Here is an 18785-nt window from a genome sequence, read left to right as displayed (position 1 = left end):
AGCAATATGATCCGAATTTGGAATAACGAGAGAAAATTTGAAATCTGTGCAGCCAGCGATGCAAAGAGACTCGTTAAAATACAGGTTTTGCTGATTCAGAAAGAACGTTACGTGTATATCTTCTAAAATGCTTTTTCCATCCTTTGTTTGTAGTTGTTTCCCTTTTCATTTCAGTTTCCTTTTTTCCTCCTATTTTGCAATTTTCGTCATTGTTTCCCTCTGTTTTTAAGCCACCTGTTTATTATTTCTGTTATTATTATTGCAACTTATGTAAAAATTAAGTAAGGAAAAGTAAGGCACTGAAACTTTGCAAATTATTACGCTCTATGTGAGATTCATGGAGGCCGCTTATTGCATAGAAATAACGCAAAATACTTTAACTTATCTGCTTGGCTTTAGATCAGAACAACGAAAACAACAATTTTACCCTTTGTAGAAAACAATTCTGCCAGGCAATAATCTACGAGGAGTTTTTTCCCTATGAAACTGAGCCAAAAGTGTTATATAGTATCTAAATATGGAAGTGTTGTACATGTTAAACGTGATCGTCATTGCATTACCTTCACTATATTACTACTGAAATAAAGATATACCGATTTTTTTGTAGATTGGAAAATCCTCCTTGTGATCATGAAAAGGAGCAAAAACTGGAAAACGAAAAAGAACTGGAAAACGAGAAGGAACTGGAAAAGAAGCGAGAACCGGAAAAGATGCAAAAACTGGAAAAGAATCAAAAACTGAATAAAAAGAAAGAACAAGAAAAGAAAGAGAAACTGGAAAAGAAGCAAGAACTCAAAAACAAGAGAAAACTGGAATTGACACAAAAACTAGAAAAGAAGAAAGAACTCAAAAAGAAACAAATGCTGGAAAAGATACAAAAACTAGAAAAGAAGCAAGAATAGGAAAAGATACAAGAATTAGAACAGAAGCAAGAACTGAAAAAGAAGCAAAAATTGGAAAAGAAGCAAGAACTGAAAATGAAACAAGAGCAGAAAATGAAGCAAAAACTGGAAAAGAAGGAAGAACTGAAAAACAAACAAAAACTGGAAAAGCAACAGAAACTAGAAAAGAAGAAAGAACTGAAAAAGAAGCAATTACTGGAATGGATTCAAAAACTAGAAAAGAAAGAAGAACTGAAAAAGAAGAAAATACGGGAAGAAATACAAAAACTAGAAAAGAAAGAACTGCTGAAAATGGAGAAACATATTGAAGAGATGCTAAAACAAGCACACAAAAATGAACTGGAAAGGCAAAAGTTGAAGGAAAAATTGCAAAAACCAAAAAAGAGAGACCTGAAAATGAAGAAGGAACTGGAAAAAATGCAAAAACTGGAAAAGAAGCAAGAGCCGGAAAAGATGCCAGAAATGGAAAATATAGAGGAGTCTGAAAAGACGCAATATCTGGAAAAGAAGCAAAAAACGGAAAAGATTCCAAATCTGAAAGACAAGCTGGAACCGGAAAAGAACTGTCAAACCCGAAAAGGAAACCGGTTGAACTGCGAAAAGAGCCAGAAGTGGATACCGACTGTAGAACGATTGATTTAATGACCAAACGAAGCAAGACCCGGAAAAGAAAAAAAAACAAATAAATCATATACCTGCTTCATTTTACCAAAATTTATTATCAACAACATTTTTATTATCAAGAACTTTATGGTATTCTTAGTATATGGACGGCATTTGATAATATTTTGCTCGGTAAGTGTAACTACTGATATATTATTAGCTAGTAATTAGTCATGCTAACTTTAAGATACCAGTATTATTTTAGCAGCAACTAAGTACATTCTTTCGTAGTTCAGATCTATGTTTTCAGTGCCTTTCATGGCTGCGAGGTCTTCCGGTTTTACCTGGAAAGTCACAGTTTATTGACTGTTTTAACACATAGCTTTACACATGACAATATTTTTCAACAATAAATTTATGTTGTGCTACTGGCTTTAAATTGTGCAAATAAATATTGCACGGCATATCTTTCATAATTGAACTCATGAAATTAATTTATACAAATTTCATTTTAAAATTTGTTTGACCCTGAGCTGTCTTATCCAACTGCAGATATTCATAGAACTTTCTATCAAGGTTCAAAGAAACGTTCAAAAAGGAATGTTTATCCACTTTTAATTATGTGTTAATCAGCATGATTTGCATTACTAAGATTGTAATTCTAAACAAATTAAAAGCTATTGTAGTATGTACATTAGCTTTTCATTTGCTTTCACCTTGTTTAAATTCAGTTTGACATACCACAGTTTCCGTCTCTACTCAGGATTTTTTCAGTATAAAAATTCAAGATTACAAATTGAAATGAGCGAAAGAAATAACTTTTAATATGTGTGTATACATTACATCAGAATCATAATATAATTAGATAAATAAACTGAATAATATGTTATAAAGCGAATTTATATCAATTTCGATTTCTTTCAAAATAGAGATTCCTTCGCACCTCACAAATCTCACAGAAACTCTCGGTTTGTGATTCGTGAGCTTTAGTTTTTTATATTTGGAATTTGGCAGCAATATGATTCACTGTTATGATGCAAATTCTTGCTCACAAATTGGTTATCTAAATAGAAAATGGTATAATTAAAATAAAATGAATATTATTAGATGGAAATGTTGGTTTCCTTTGCGTTTATCTGAATGGTATCGTACATATAAACCTGTTGGAGACGTTTTTTTCCCACACATCGAATAGAGACACATAGTCACATAATACAAATAATATGAATACAAGAATATAGTGTAAGATGAAGCTCTACCACATTTCTCTATTACTTAAGACTGCGAAAGATTTGTTAAAGCATTACAGGATAATACTCTGATGGATCTCGCCGTTCTGTTTCATTTTCTGCCCTCGAAAACACATCATCTTAGTACAATAGATTACTTTTGAAGGAATGGATTATTTGAAAACATTGTAACTGTAATAATTATTCTCTGACGTTAATACTCAAAAAGCGGTTGAGAGCATAATCTTTGGCTATGCGCTTTAAGCTGTATTAAAACCATTTTGAAATGTAAGGCCTACAAACTGAAACGTAACTTTATCTTATTTCTGTACTATTCATTAGAGTTATATACATTCCCATCAATAGATACTGAATGGCTAAATATTCTGGTTACCCAAATCAGTTATTTTTTTCCTCTCTTCTTTTTCTTAATTTTAATTAGTCCGGAAAGTAAAGCTATAGAGAATTTCACTTCTTCATTAGAAATCTGATTTAGAATTTTGTGTTCCGAGATAAAAGTTTGAATTCTTTATCCCTTTTCTCAACACAAAGATTGAAAAACGTAACATCGAAATTTTGAAAACATTTATACACTAATAAAAGGGAAAAAAAAACAGAATATAATGCTTCAGCAAGCATGTATATATCTCTATCACTTAAGTTTCAGCTATGTTTGTTATAGTATATTCAGGCGTATAAGGCGCACTTTTAAAAGAAAATGCAAGAGGGAAATTTATGGGTACGCGCTGTACGCCAGCTATAAAAATGTTATGTTTAGAAATATGGAAAAAGTGAGCATACGAAAATTAGATTTCTGCGAGTAATTAAATGCTTTTTATTTAAGAGAAATAACATAGTTTATGTACTTAAAAATTTTCGTAATCGGATTCTGTTTCATTTTCACCTTCACCTCTGATCCATACTTGCATAGACAGATCCAAGTTCCTCATATACGTCTCAAGCTATAACTTCAAGCACATCATCGAATTCTGTTTCAGTTTTGCCGTTACTTTTACTCTGATCCACACATAAATAATCATCTTTCGTTGCATCTAGACCGTCAGATATACCACATAAATTAAACGGGTTTAATTTTATTACGTGATTTTATTATCTACTGACACACTATTTATGGACTGGCATGACGTATTTGGTCTCCATTTGTAATTGTTTTTTTCACCTTCACTTTTGTTCGAGTATTCCACTAACGTTTAAAATATTCTATCTATGATTTATTGACATATATGTCTAATATCTGAACTAATGGCAATAATCCGCCTGGATAAACTGTCATATCTGTATAACACTCTTTCAACAACATATTTGTGTTATCCGTTAGATGGAGGCTGAACATGTCCCAAAGTATTAGACTTTCTTGATTATCTGAGGCAAAAGGAAGCTTTTGCCAAATATTTCTTATCCACAGTTTCACAACATTTTTCTCCGCCGATCATTTCTCGTGAATACGGATGAAAACACTTTCGGGAAACTGCACTTCAGCAAAGTCTTTCTTTTCAAGATATCGATGAGCTTTTAATTTCGTACGGTCGGCTAAGCAGGAGATCAGTACGGTGAGGTCAGATTTCTCGTTGGCCTATTGATTTTATGTTAACCGTTATTTTTCTTTCATATCATTGTTTCTTTATCTCCTACTATATCAAAACTACAGGAATGACATCCATATTTTCAACACGTGATAGTAAATAAATTTTTACATATTTTTAAAACTCATCAAAGTTTTATCTCTATATTTTCGAAGCCTTTGAAAAAATTTTATCTCTTTTTCTCGGAGAACTGAATTATTCCGTGAAGTAAATCGAATACACAAACTCAGTTTGCTTTAGAGTTTTCACTTCCATTTGCACTCATTTTTTCTATTTTTAAGGCAAAGAAACGTACGCTGTTTCTTGTTACAATTAATCCATTCTAGTGATGACGGGGATTTTCTACAATGCAGTTTCGAACACTTCCGCCGACGGTAAGCTATTTCATTACTTCTTTATGCAATACACATTTATTCTTTGACGCAATAATCATTGTAAAATTTCATGCCTCTTCCACTCGTGTACGAAGCATTCACGAAAACCAAACTGCATGATTTCCATTTTCTTTCGCAAACTGAATGACTTAAAATTTGAAACTTGCATTGTGTTTGTTTCGTTCGGCGAAAGCCATAACTACTGCTGAACAAAGCACTGGATGAACTACACTTCACTAAAATCAAATGTGATATCGTTAAGTCTTTGATGTTGACATTAGAACCACGGCTTCAAATGACTACAGAAAGGAGAAACATGACTCCTAATTCCGCAAATTCACTTTGGTCGAAAGTGCACTCTTATCCAAATTATGTTCCTTATTTCTCGAAGTCCTAGAATAACATTCTCTTCCACATCCAGAATGAATACAAATCACCTCCTACCTTGCAGAAATATTTTCCCCGATAATAAATTCTCCTGCGCACCACCTTATCGCTTGCCAAACTGCAATGTTTCCGCAATTGACATATTTGCTCGTGTTTCCTAAGGTATGAAAAAATCAAGAAGAGCTGTTGCGGGATATGATGTTTTTGGTATTGCCAAACCACCATGTGTATTTTATTGCTTTCTTTATTTTCTAAAGATCTGATGCATTGTAATTAAGCGATATAAGAACTTGATTTATATGCGATTACGTTTTCTTATACAAAATGTTCCAACAATGTGCTTATGCGTTGTAATTTCATTTATTCAAAACTCAGTCTAGTTATATTTATAAAATTTTCAATAGCAAACGAATGTTTTAAGAAAACAGTTAAACGTTTTGGGTCAAGATACTTTTCAAAAAAAGTCTAATCCAAGAATTATTTATATGAGAAATTTTATGTAAAAACAAATGGCGTACATTTTTACGTTTGAAATGTACTGGAATATTCCATGACAAATTTAGTAAGAGATTTCAGGTTTTTACCAGCTATAGGAAGTCAAGGATTTCTAGAATAATTTACAAAGTCAAGGACGAGTTCTGTCTATTGTTAATTGGTGTTTTCTTTTCCAAAATAGAACGTTGAAAATTAAATTTTTAGAGAAGTCTTTTTAATTTTTTTGGCACGCTGCATAATGAGTTCATTTCAAAAAAGCTGAAAATAAAATTATCAGTTTTCTACATTTTACTAATTATTCTTTCCTCCAATACCTAGACTTCATTTCGGAAACTTTCCTTTTCGTTATAAGAAATAAATCACAAAACAATTGACTGATGTCAATCGAAATCAGACGGAGATACTTATGTTCCAAATTATTTCATAACGAGTGCAAACTTTTTCCTCATAAAATTATGAGTGTCGGAGAAACATATGAAAAGCTAGGCTTCGTAATTTTTACAAAACAAATGACTTTGAATTTAAAAGTACCAAAGCGCAAACATTTACGTTTTTCAAAACACATTTGTACTTGCAAGTCAATGCCTACCACAAACGACCAAGATCCGGTCTGAACTTTTGCAGACAGTGCACAGACATGCTTTTCGAGTACCTTTCCTTTTGGTTATTTGCGTATGCCATATAACCTTCTCAAATATCCTCATGCTTGTGACTCAGAATTGAATTATCATTTTAACTGATATTTTTATGTGATGTGTAACAATAATTTTGTTTATTTTTCAGGATGAAGATTCAGGCCCCCTTTGCGCATACCGACTGTAATTTGAATAGCCAGTTTACAATAACAAGCTTAATAGTAACCGACCGTCGTAGAGAGACGCCCGAGGCTTAAAGGAACGCGAATCTCTATCAAAGTTGCAATTTTGACTTTTAAATTCTTTTATTTTCCCTTTCTCGTGTCAAAAATGTTTTTCTCTTCAATATTTAGTTTAATAACGTGAAACTTTAATTTAAATTTTTCTTTTCGCTATTTTTACTTTAAAAAGATGTTAAGTTCTTTCATTTTACAAAAGTAATACTGATTTCAAAAACTATAAATATTTCCTTTTGGTTTTTTATTTTAAAAAATTGCTTTTAAATGCTCACTTTATTTATTTTACAGAAATATTATATACTCTTATAAGCTAAACATATTTCTTTTTCGTATTTCCATAAATGCCATTTTTTAAAAATATTTTACTCCTTTTTATTAAGGGGTGTTGGAAAACCTATAGCAACAATGTTGAATTGGCCATTTTTGGATTACCTTTTCTGAAAATCTGCTGTTCTTACAGGTTTGAAGGTTTTTACGTAATTAAAGTACATCTATCACCTCGCGCTCTTTCAACCACGAGGCAGGTTCGTCTATGCACTCGCCATAGTAGGAAAATAATCTCTATCTTTGAAATTTTATCCTCTAATTTATTACACATAACGGTACACAATATACAATAAAACAAATATCACTAGTATAGTATACATTTAATTATATACATAATATAAGGCGTGCAAAACATGTTTTAAGTAATCTCAACTATATACATAATATAAAGCGCGCAAAACATGTTTTAAGTAATCTCTTTCCACACGGCATGGCTGCCGGTCCAATCGCTAAAGTACCAAGTCTCGTATTCACGCCACCAGCCTGCCTCGATCGGTTTTTCCGAGGAATCTCGAATTCTTTTAATACGGTGTCTTTAATCATAATATTGTTATTTCAATCCATTTCATCGAGAGTCGCGATCAAACTCTTAACTTTTGTTTTTAAACTCTGCAAAATAATTTTCCCTTCTTCACATATTTTATAGAGATTAAGAATCACTTCAGCATGATGTAAAAAGAACAGCCATTTCTCAGCTTTCGATGGTGGGTCAAACATAACTCCTTTCATTATTTTCAAATGTTTCAATAATCGTTTCCCTTGCTCTAAGAATCTCCTATATCTTGATAAAAATAAGAACCTTAATTTCTCATTTCCATATAAAATATACTTTCTCGGTGTCTACTGGCTTTAACGCCTGACATTCGAATCATGTTATTAACAGACATAAAAACAATTATAATTTTCTAAGTTAATATGGTTAATATATAAATTAAGACGGACTTACCTTTGATCCCGATAGTGAAAATATCGAACGAAGAGCACAACTTGACGCTGTTAACTTTAATCATAAGCACACTGCAGTGGCACGTAACTTGACATGATTACAACACGGTAATTCACATTACCCCTGATTTAACTTTTCACGATTTCACTAGGATGATGAACACTGATGATCCCATTTTACCACTCACTGGCTGTTAACTTTTTAGCACATCACGCTTTCACAAATCGGATGAATTTATTCGCACACATGGCCTTAAACGCGCCATTTTCTTTCGTCACAAAAATCTTCTCACATTGTAGACCCATTCGTGAACTATCACCGAATTTCATTTTATAACCTTCAGTAACTTTTTACGACCATATTTATTTATTATTTTCACTATTTAGTGATTTCCTTTTTCACAATCTTATCCTATCGACTGCGCCCATTTGCACCTCGCGCCGTTTCAACTCCGAGGCGGGTTCGGTCATTTCTCATGCACTCGCCATAATAGGAAAATAATCTCCATCAGCTTTGAAATTTTATCCACTAATTTATTAAACAATACACAATAAAACAAATACCACTACTATACATTTAGCTTAAGTTATCTCTTTGCACACGGCATGACTGCCGGTCCAACCGCAAAAGTCACAAGTCTCGTATTCTTCCCACCAGCTTGCCTCCACTCTGTTTTCCGGCGTAACTACGTCCCTTCCTTTAACCGTCTTTCGCCCCTCGCGGATAAAATGTTCTGGAAACGTCTTTCACTAAGGGAAGGAACATCACAATACCTAGCTGAATATCCTGAAACGAGCTTTTTTATCATTTTAAATTTTAGAGTATTTTACAGTTTATTTTGTTACGCATAGTAAAATTTAGCACTGATTAAAATCAAAAGCTCATTTCGGCAAATATTTGGAAGCGTAGTAAATAAGGTATAAAAATTTCAGATACCTGTGAGCAGTAGTTCTTGAGAACAGGTACTACATCGAGTATAAAAAATCACGTTCGGGGGAAAAACGCGATTTTATGTAAAAATTCTCAATTAACAAAGTATTCAATGACAAATTAAAGCTAGATTTTGTACAGTCCTAATTTTCATAGAGATTAAAGAACGGTGTTTTAAGAAAGCTAAAATTGTAGAGAATTTGAAAATGCAAATATCAGAAATCCTTATTTTATGAAATGTTTTGGCTTTCAACACCCCTTCAACTATTCTATTCTTTAAAGTCCTTTCTCTTTTTTTCTATTCTGGTAAAACTTGATATATAAATTTAATTCTTTGTCTTTTAATTTTTAATTTTATATCTGTGGTCGCATTTCTCTTTAACGATTAACATTTTGCATTTGGCTTATTATTATTATATTAAAATTATGCGAAATGAACAAACATTAAATAATGAGATGCTCAATTAAAAACAAATACAGATTTAATGATAAAAGGGAAATTTTTAATGTCATTACAAACAAGATTTCAAGGGGTTCAAGAGGCCGTTGCCTAAAAAAAAGAAAACAATTCGTCGTTTCCGGAAGAAATGAAACTTTAAAAAATATTTTCGTTGTCAGAAAAACCAAACTTTTTGAAACATTACGTTATTCAAACTCTTACGTCACTTCCGAGTGTCACGTTATCTAAGATGGCATAGGTTTCGGCTACGTACCCAAGCCTCTGGCATCTCCTGAGGGCGGTTGGTTACTACACCTGTACCAACGATAGTGAACTTCCGGTGATATCCTTCTGTCTGTAACTGAATGAAACTGGCACTATTTGACGGCACACTAGCGAAACACTAAAAAGTCATGATTTAAACGACGATGATTTAAATAATTTAACTGGAATTTTGAGGACGAGGATTTAGATTAACTGCTGATGATTTTTTATTTAGGTGATCGTGAGTATATGGTTTAGTGATGAAGAGTATGAATAATTGAGTAGGATGATAATAAAACTTTAGGTGATCGGGCTTTGTATCTAGATGAAGTTCTTTTATTTTGACGACGACTTCAATGATGATGATGAAGATGATACATAGGATGGTTTAGAATGACTGATGTGATTTGGGTGATGATGGTTTATCTTATTCTGACGATGATCATGGTGACGCGATATACATGATGGTTAAAATGACGATGTGTATTAAGTGATAATAAATATTTAGATGAATTTGATGGTGACATAGTTTTGACTGATGACGATTTTATACATGATGTGAGAGTGATTTATATAATAATTTAGAGGAGTTAGACAATGAAGACGATGATTAAATGAGGATGAAGAAGATGATGATTTGGTTGATATTGCTTTCTATTTAGATGATCTGGAAGATTATGATTTATCTATCTCGACGATGATAATGGTGATAATGACATATACGACGGTTTAAACTGAAGGTATGATTTCGATGATGATGATTATTTAAATGATGGTTTTGAATTATCTGGTGATAATTTTATAATTTCTTTCTTGGTGATTTTGATGGTGATTTAGAAGGTTCAGGTGATGAAGACGATGATCAAATGAGAATCATATTGTTGATGGTGGTGATTTAGATGATACTGCTTTTTATTTAGTTGATTTGAGCTATGATGATTTATATTAATTTGGCGATATTTTCAATGACGATGATGATGATAATATATATATGATGGTTTAACATGAAGATGTGTTTTGGGTAGTTATGCTTAGTTAGATGTCTTAGATTAGCAGATGAAGTTGATTGGATTAAGAAGGAAATTTATATAGATGATGATTTCAATGAGTTACATATTGATTTAGATGAAGGTATATTCATTTGATAACGATTATTTAAACAATAAGAGGGTCGTCCGAAAAATTACTTTGCTGTAAACCATAAAAAACAAAGTTTTATTACCTGGAAAAACCTATTGCAAGAGATACAGCTATATTTCTGCTACTTCTCAGCATAAGAAACATCGGAACTATACCAATTGTCATAGCGTCGGTTACCTATTTCCATTAGAGTGTCATAGAAGTCTGTCGCCTGGGAAGAAAGGCAGCCCGTCACATTTGTCTGCAACATTTCACCTGTAGGAAAGTGTGCCCAGACAAGAACGTCTTCAGGTGCAATAACACGTGGAAGTACTTAACAGCAAGATCGGAGCCATAGAATGGATGGTCAGACATCTCCCAGCGAAACGTCTGCAACATATATTTTGTGGAATTCCCCGTATGCGTCCGATGTTGTCGTAGGACACCACAACACCAGCACTGAGCATCCCAAACCATTTGTTCTGAATGGCTCTTCAGATGTTCTCTAGTAAAGCGCAATAAAGATCAGCTTTCACCGGAGCACCACTCGCCAATACGTCAATGAGCAGAATGCCTTTACTATCCCAGAATACCGTGGACTTCAATTTCCGTGCATAGACTGAGGATCGTCCGGCGCGTGGATCCCTGTGACGCCAATCAATCGTCAATTGCTGGTTTCTGTGGTGAAGTGAGCTACCCACATCTCATCACCTGTAACGATTCTGTTAAATTGCGTTCAATAAACTGATTTATGTATCTGCTGCCTCTAGTTCTATGTGTTTAAGTTTTGAGTATTCAAAATGGAACTCAAATACAATCAATCATATATATAGATTACATATCAATTCATATATTTGAATTAAATACATATTTACTTACCGGCCCGAAACTTTCTTAACACGTTGAGCGCGGCGCCGGTCTCTGGGGACCGACAGTGAACTTTCCGTGCGGCCGGCGTCGGTCCTTAGGGACCGGCATTGGAATTTTCGTTTGCCTGGCCTCGTTCCACGGAACCGACAGTATAAGTTAAAAAATAAATATAGTCTCAATGAAATGTGATCAAATTTAGCTTTAATGAAATGTATTGAAACATTCTAAACAAAAATATGGCTTAGCTTTAAGGCTTAGCTCGCTGCCGGCTGAACGGAAAGGACAGCAAATTCAGCGCCGAACTCAAAGTGTTATTTGGAAAGCTACCGCTCGGCCTTAAAAACGCACAGCAGTTTGGTTTAATAACACTTGATAACACTATTCTATAACGCTCTTTGTACGTTAAAGTACATATAGCACAACAGTGTGCAAGGAAACTGATAATTAACAAATTTATTTAATATTTTTCATATAATAAGGATAATTTCAAACTGTAAACATAATTCTAAAAATCCATGGCATTATCGAATTGAGACCTGTTTCGATGTCAGATATATCTCGTAATGAAATCTGATATTTTTTGAAATTTAACAACTAATTTTTCGAGGTATTTGACAGTCCAATCTGTATAAGTTTCATTTATTTGTTTAAATGTTTGTAAAGTGTTATCACAGATTTTCATAAAAAGGGTGTGAGAGATAAATGATAAAATTGATGGATAGAAATCGAGGGAATATTATGCATTTGTTCAGAAACATAAACGTAGTATTTGTGAGATTTCTCGCACAGCCAAATTATAACTGTTTTGCTAAATTCTTTTTTTTTTTCATATTTAATTCTTTTAAATTAATTTCTCAAAGTTTGTCATAATTTATGTGACTCAACTAGGTACGAAAAATTTATTCGGAAAGTAAAAGAAATATATGTATTCTGTAACATTATTTTTTGTAAAGTTTAATTTTTTTTTTTATTAACAAGGTCTGTAATCAATGTTTGCACTTATTTAATGCACGGAGTTCCAAGCGATTTCACTTATCATCATACAAGCTGCAATAAGCACAAAAACGAAATGAAATATCCTAACAAGGATTGTAAAGCCAAAGGCATATAATTAGTCTCCTCTGTATGCTCAGATCATTCAATATGATTTCTCTCACAGCTTATAGATTTTCAGATGAGTTACTCACGTTCGTTTTTAATGGTAATCAAAATAATGTAAAACTGCAATTAAAAAGATTAAAATTTCGACAAATTGACTAAATGAATAATATATTCGCTGGTCGCTTAAAATTGCTTCAACGGTACCTAGTTCCAAATTGCAAGACGGGTATTCCACACAGGGATAATCGAGAATATAGTATAACATTCTACAGCAAAATAATGCAAATTCCGTGCTTTTTTCATATAATGCATTCATGCTGTCAGATTTATTATGTCTAATCTTATAATATTATTGTAAAATTACTGCCGGTAGAAATCATTCCTTGAAAATGAAGGCCCCTTGCCACCTTCTTGATGCCTAATTTCAAATGGATAATTCAAACGTGGCCAAAGGAGAAATATTAGAATTTTCAAAAATTTGTGTTTACGGTTTTTTTAATACCTAGATTTACCACTGTTAACTAATATTATGATATAATAATATATTAATAGTTAGTCAAATGAAATTTATGTGTCTTCGTGTCAACCACTTGGTATTTTTAACGCTGTGTTTCAGCAAAAACAGAATATTGTTTATTTAAGCTATAATAAACATCATACAGTAACATTTAGTTATTGTACATTGTTTTTTATCAGCACTTACGAGCTGAAGTTTCGTCTTATTAAACTATCCATATTGGTGTTTTTCATGCTCCTAAATTGTTTTTTTATATAAATAATGGAAATTACAATTGGGATGATCAGTTCCATAAAACTCTCAGTATTCTGCAATCCTAACCACATGACCAATGGTGCCCCAAACATACAAGAAACAAGCAGGTATTTACAAGTAGGAATGATTTCCGAAACGTTTGCTTGAACAAAACTCAAAACAAAATAAAACAAAAGGGTCGAATCAAAATGTTAATGTTTCATAAAAATGTGCAGGATAATGTTAGATGTAAAGCCTGTTTTCGTTTCCCTGGCTGACGTACTAGGAAGTTTCATAAATGAAAGTTTTCTCTTTTGGTGGGATAGTGGCTGTGACCTATACATCGAACATTCATTGCTGGACAGTACGTGTATAATTACAGATAGATAGAGATAAGTAATTAATAGAGATTTTGACATATATAAACTCATCATTCAGATCTTCGAAAGTGTTCAAATAGTAAAAACACGATACCGTATGCTTTCACCACTTCACTTATGATGTATACTATGCCCATATGAGGTACTTCTCCCTGTTAGAGTTAACTAAATCTTAGCTATTGTAATATAGCATTTTCAAACATTTTCAAATTCCTTCCATTTGAATTTAACATGAATAATTTTCTCTGATCTCTCTCTTTCTTTTCTGTTTGTTTCTTACTTCTAGCCATCTATATCCAGTTCTATATCTTCTACTTGTGCCTCTGATATTTAATGTAACGGCATTTTGCTTTAGAGTAAATAGTTTTAAAATAATTAAAAATTACATTCCTATTTTCAAGATACTTTTATTAATATTTCAAGGTAAACATTTTGATATTCGTCAAATGGAACTCGAACCTAAAATTTAATTTTTATTAAATCTTTAATCTATTTCCAGCACTATGCACAAAAATGCCCTTTCTTGTTAAAATAAAGAAACTGATTTCAGATTTACTATTAATGAATCAAATTGCAAATTGCTTAGATGACATTTTTCAGCTCTCAGAATACATTCCATTTAACTATGCAGTAACTCGAATGATTGTTTGCAGTTAACAATATGTAAAAAGCTGTTTGGGCCAGGTCGAGAAACAGGTGGTTTACATCTGGAGGAAACGAATGTTTGACAATGTCTATATACTATATATAAACTAATTATTGGAAACTTCCACGTAATGCCCTTATGAAATAATTCACTGTATATTAGAAAAGTACGAGAAACAGACGCATATTTTTTCGAATGAAAAAAATCGAAAAATTATGTGCTTACTAAAGTCAAAAATCTCAGGCGAAGGCCTTATGTGTTGTTCCTTATAAGTTATGTGAATTTCCTTATAAGGCCTATTAAATTATACACACTTTTTGCTGCCGATCATTTAAATTTATTTCTTCGAATTGCTCTTTGAAACTTGAATACCCGATTCCTAAAAGAAAGTTGCTGATTTTGAAATTACGTATACTGCACAATTTTGGTCATGCGTTTATGAATTTTTTCTAATTTTATTTCTTTATTAGCGGAAGTACCCGATGTCAATTAAGTTAGATTGAAAGCAATGTATCTAACAACAGAGAGAACGATATCGTTGTAATCCTTCTCTAACGATGTAAAAAATACGATTCACTGTTATACATTTTTCAGTCTGGTGCGATATGCAACCCCACATAAAAAATATTGATAGAAAAATATAATTCTCTCTCATTGTATCAGAAGCAATGCCACTCAGCTTTCAGTGATTTTCGTCTTTCTAATCAAATGGTCATAACAGCTCAAGTTCCATCCAATATTTCACCTATATTCAACTTTAGTCGATTCAATGTCGCAAAACATTTATCATAACTGATCAGAAATCAATAACGCAAACAAACAAACAAACATTCTTCTTTATATATATAGGTTATGTAAAATTTACAAATTTTTTTATTAACAAAATGTACGATTTGCAAGCGAGCAGTAGCAACACTTTTCGAAATAAAGCAATTCTATCTCCAACGCCCGAGACTGTTACCACTAGGAAAAATGAGTGCGAAAATTAGAACTTTCAGAATTTTTAATTAGTATTTTGGCTCATGAAAGTGGTAAAGATGAGAATAGTCGAAATGGCTTCCCTCGAATTTTCGGAATCGGGAATAACGTGTTTAATGTTTGGGAAAGCTATTTTTATTTCATCTTTTATCTATTTTCGTATTTTAACAAACTCTAGGATTTGAAAGAGAGCAATGGTAACAACTTTCGAAATAAAGCAGATTTTCGTCTCCAGCTTGCGAGACTGAAAAAAGAAAATTATCTTTTTTCCGAGTTTTTAATTTATAGCTCTGATTTTAGCTATTTTTTTTTTTTTTTTTTTTTTTTTTTTTTTTTTTTTTTTGGAGAAAAGTGACGTCGACCTATTCCGGGACCGATAAAAGAATTGTAGAAAGTTTGGTGGTGATAGCTATAGTAGTGACCGAGTTATGAGAGGACAAACATACAAACTTTCTTCTTTATATACTATATAGATAACAAGTATGAAACTTTCCCAAATGTAAGTATACGAACCGCGAGGCTGTATTAAAATTTGGATTTACTTATTCGTCAAAAAAGAATTTTTTTTTAAATTTGACATCGCCAAAACATGAATATTTTCGTGATTTAAAAACATTTCAATAACTGGAAGTATATTACTACAAGCAACGATTGCAAAAATAAAGGTCGTGTAGGGACTTTTAAGTCGGATAAAGGATGTTGGTGTACATATACGTGAGCATATACATATACGGTTGGTACAGCTAACCTGCAATATAAAAGAGAAAAGCAAGCCTACTCTTTAGAAAATTTCAATATTCTTCGGCTAATCGTTTTTGAGTTATGCGAGATACATACACACATATATTATATCTACATACATACAGAGAACACGAAAAAATCCCTTTTGAATGCATTATAAAATATACTATGAAAAGGAAGAAGTCTTTATTCTGTCCGTATGAGATGTCGCACAAAAATCATCCAAATGGATTCAGATATGGACAAAATGGATATTTCCACTGAAATGTGATACTTGAAAATTTTCGTAATTATAATACTTCCTTTATATTGTAAAAGGCAGTAATAAAAAATTACCTAAATGGGAAATCTTAAAAAGATGAGAATTAGTACCAGAATTCCACAGCTATACTTTGAAGAAGTGGTCGTAAAAAAAAGTGGTTCGCTGAGAACTTCGTTCTAAAAGTTCAAGCAATAACTAAAAAATTTTCGAATAAATTGTGTCTGAAAACTGTATGTTCCGTCGTTCAAAAGTAGTGGACTGTAAATTCACTTGACGTTCCCTCAGTGTAGAACCCAAGAAACCTCAGAGTCATAATGTTGACCGAAACTACTTTATTGGCTTTCAAACATTAAGTTGGCTGAGGAACGGCGAAGAACACTTTGAAATCTCCGACTTCAGTAGCGGCTCACCAAGTAAACTCAGGAGAACCTCTGCTTAGTTGAAACTCACAGCAACTTAAAAGCTCAAAACCCGAGCTTTACGATCCTAACAAATTTGTGTCTGCGGCTCTCCTCGGTACAAAGAGAGAAATACAATTTGCGTAACATAGAACTAAAACATTTAATCCTTTGCGGCGCACTGTACTTTAAAGTCGGAATTTCAGCAAGAAACGTTGTATTCAGTCTATTTAGTTCTTGTTAAACATAGAAAATGCCGTGGTTCGCAAAGCAAATATTTATTACTGAGATATGCAGAGTAATACGCAGAGTTACATGCAAGCAGAATAATACTAAGTACAAGCAATAGCACAGATAAATAAGTACAGGCAGAATAATACTAAGCAAGCAGAATAACAGAATAATACTAAGTAAGCAGTATAATACTAAGCAGGCAGAATAACAGAATAATACTAAGCAGCGATAAGCGGTTACAGAGGTCATAGATATAACTTCATAACAGATCATGGTTTAACAAATCCTAAACAAGACACAATAAATAACCAATCAAAAGTAACATACAGAATGAGATTTAAGTTTCAGAATAACTCGAACCTGGCTGAAAGCTAATGAATGTTTCGGACTTGACAGAAAACTATACTTCCTTTTAACCAGTAAGAATGCGATTACAAATATCTCAACACTCCCCCTTAATCGCACATTATACAAAACATAAAAGAATTACACAATTTCTAAACAGCTCAAAGATAACAGTTCATAGAATTTTGTTTTGGACAAAGCCTTAGTTAACATATCCGCATTTTGTAAATCTGATTGTACATATTCAATTCTAATATTTTTTTCCTTAACAGTCTTACGAGTGAACTTTAATTTTATATCTATATGTTTCAACCTACCTGAAAAGTTTTCATTAACAATACTTTTGATACATGACTGGTTATCCTCAAAAATATAAACATTTTTAACACTGGAAATTTCATTTACTACATTTTTTATCCATAAAACATCTTGAATACCTTTACATAAAGCAATTATTTCAGCTTCTGTTGATGAAAGTGCAATACACTTTTGCTTGTTGCAGCACCACATAATAGGACAGTTTGAAAACATTATAAAGTAACCAGTAATTGATTTCCTATCTTGAGTATCTCCCCCCCCCAATCTGCATCTACATACAAACACAAGTTTGCCCTTTCCAAATCACCCTTTTTGTATATCAATTTTAAATTTAAGGTGTTTTTCAAGTACCTAAGAATTCTTTTTAGAGCACACTAGGCAACATCAGTAGGATGCTCCTGCAGTTGGCTCAAGCAATTTACTGCAAAAATAATATCTGGCCTTGTGATATATGCTAAGCAAAGTAAAGATCCAATTAATTCTTTGTATGGGCCATGAAATGCATTTCCTTTCTGAAAATCAGCTGCTATAGATTTTGTTTGAATGGGAGTTTGGGCTGTTTTACAATCAGACATTTTAAATTTATCAAGTAATTTTTCAATATATGGTTTCTGATCTAAATATAAACAACCAGACTCAAATTTCAGTCTAATACCCAAAAATTCCGAGACACTTTCAGATTTTGACATTTTAAATTCATTTGATAACAATGATATTATAATATTTGTTTCTTTTACATCTGAACCTGCAATTAATAAGTCATCTACATAAAGAGCCATAATTACTTTCTTACAATTTTAATTTCTGATAAAAATACATGGTTCAGAGTCCAATTGCTTAAAATCTAATTTAATAACAAAATTAAGAAATTTCTGATACCATTGTCGAGGAGACTGTTTAAGACAATATAAACTCTTTTTAAGTTTACATTTCTTACCACTCATATCATCATATCCTTTTGGCTGGTCCATGTAGATGATTTCATCTAAAAAACCGTTCAAGAAAGCTGTCTTGACATCTAAAGTAAAAGTTTTCAGACCTTCATTATTGATAATTACCAGGATTAAACGTAAAGAGCACATACTAAACACTGGAGAAAACGTTTCTGTATAATCTATGCCTTCCTTTTGCATAAAGCCACGAGCAACAAGCCTCGCTTTGTAAATTCCATCTCGTTTTCTACGTAGAACCCATTTGTAGGACATGGCTCTTTTATCAGGGGGTAAACTTTGTAGGTCCCAGACGTCGTTATCTTCCATAGATTTCAT

The 18785-nt window shown here is 32.5% G+C and overlaps 1 protein-coding gene across 3 annotated transcripts in view; it reads left to right on the top strand.

The window, feature by feature from the left end:
* Positions 1–18785, top strand: part of LOC146994049 (uncharacterized) — a 126848-nt gene that overhangs the window by 77432 nt on the left and 30631 nt on the right. Inside the window, exons 2-3 of one of the 3 annotated variants that reach the window (XR_015043974.1) lie at positions 608–1697; positions 6378–11251. Coding sequence is in view for 1 of the 3 variants with exons in the window: in XM_085826753.1 (XP_085682879.1) it covers positions 6378–6382 (5 nt within the window). In the remaining 2 variants the exon portion in view is untranslated. Of the gene's footprint in view, positions 1–607; positions 1698–6377; positions 11252–18785 lie in introns of those variants that run through there. The other 2 variants (XR_015043973.1, XM_085826753.1) reach the window with 2 other exon arrangements.

This window comes from Stegodyphus dumicola, chromosome 11 (assembly GCF_044657685.1).
Source record: "Stegodyphus dumicola isolate Sdum_Otavi_A_Nest chromosome 11, ASM4465768v1".
Lineage (NCBI taxonomy): Eukaryota > Metazoa > Arthropoda > Arachnida > Araneae > Eresidae > Stegodyphus > Stegodyphus dumicola.
The sequence above is the reverse complement of the archived record's forward strand: the minus strand, read 5'-3'. Positions and strand labels throughout refer to the sequence as shown.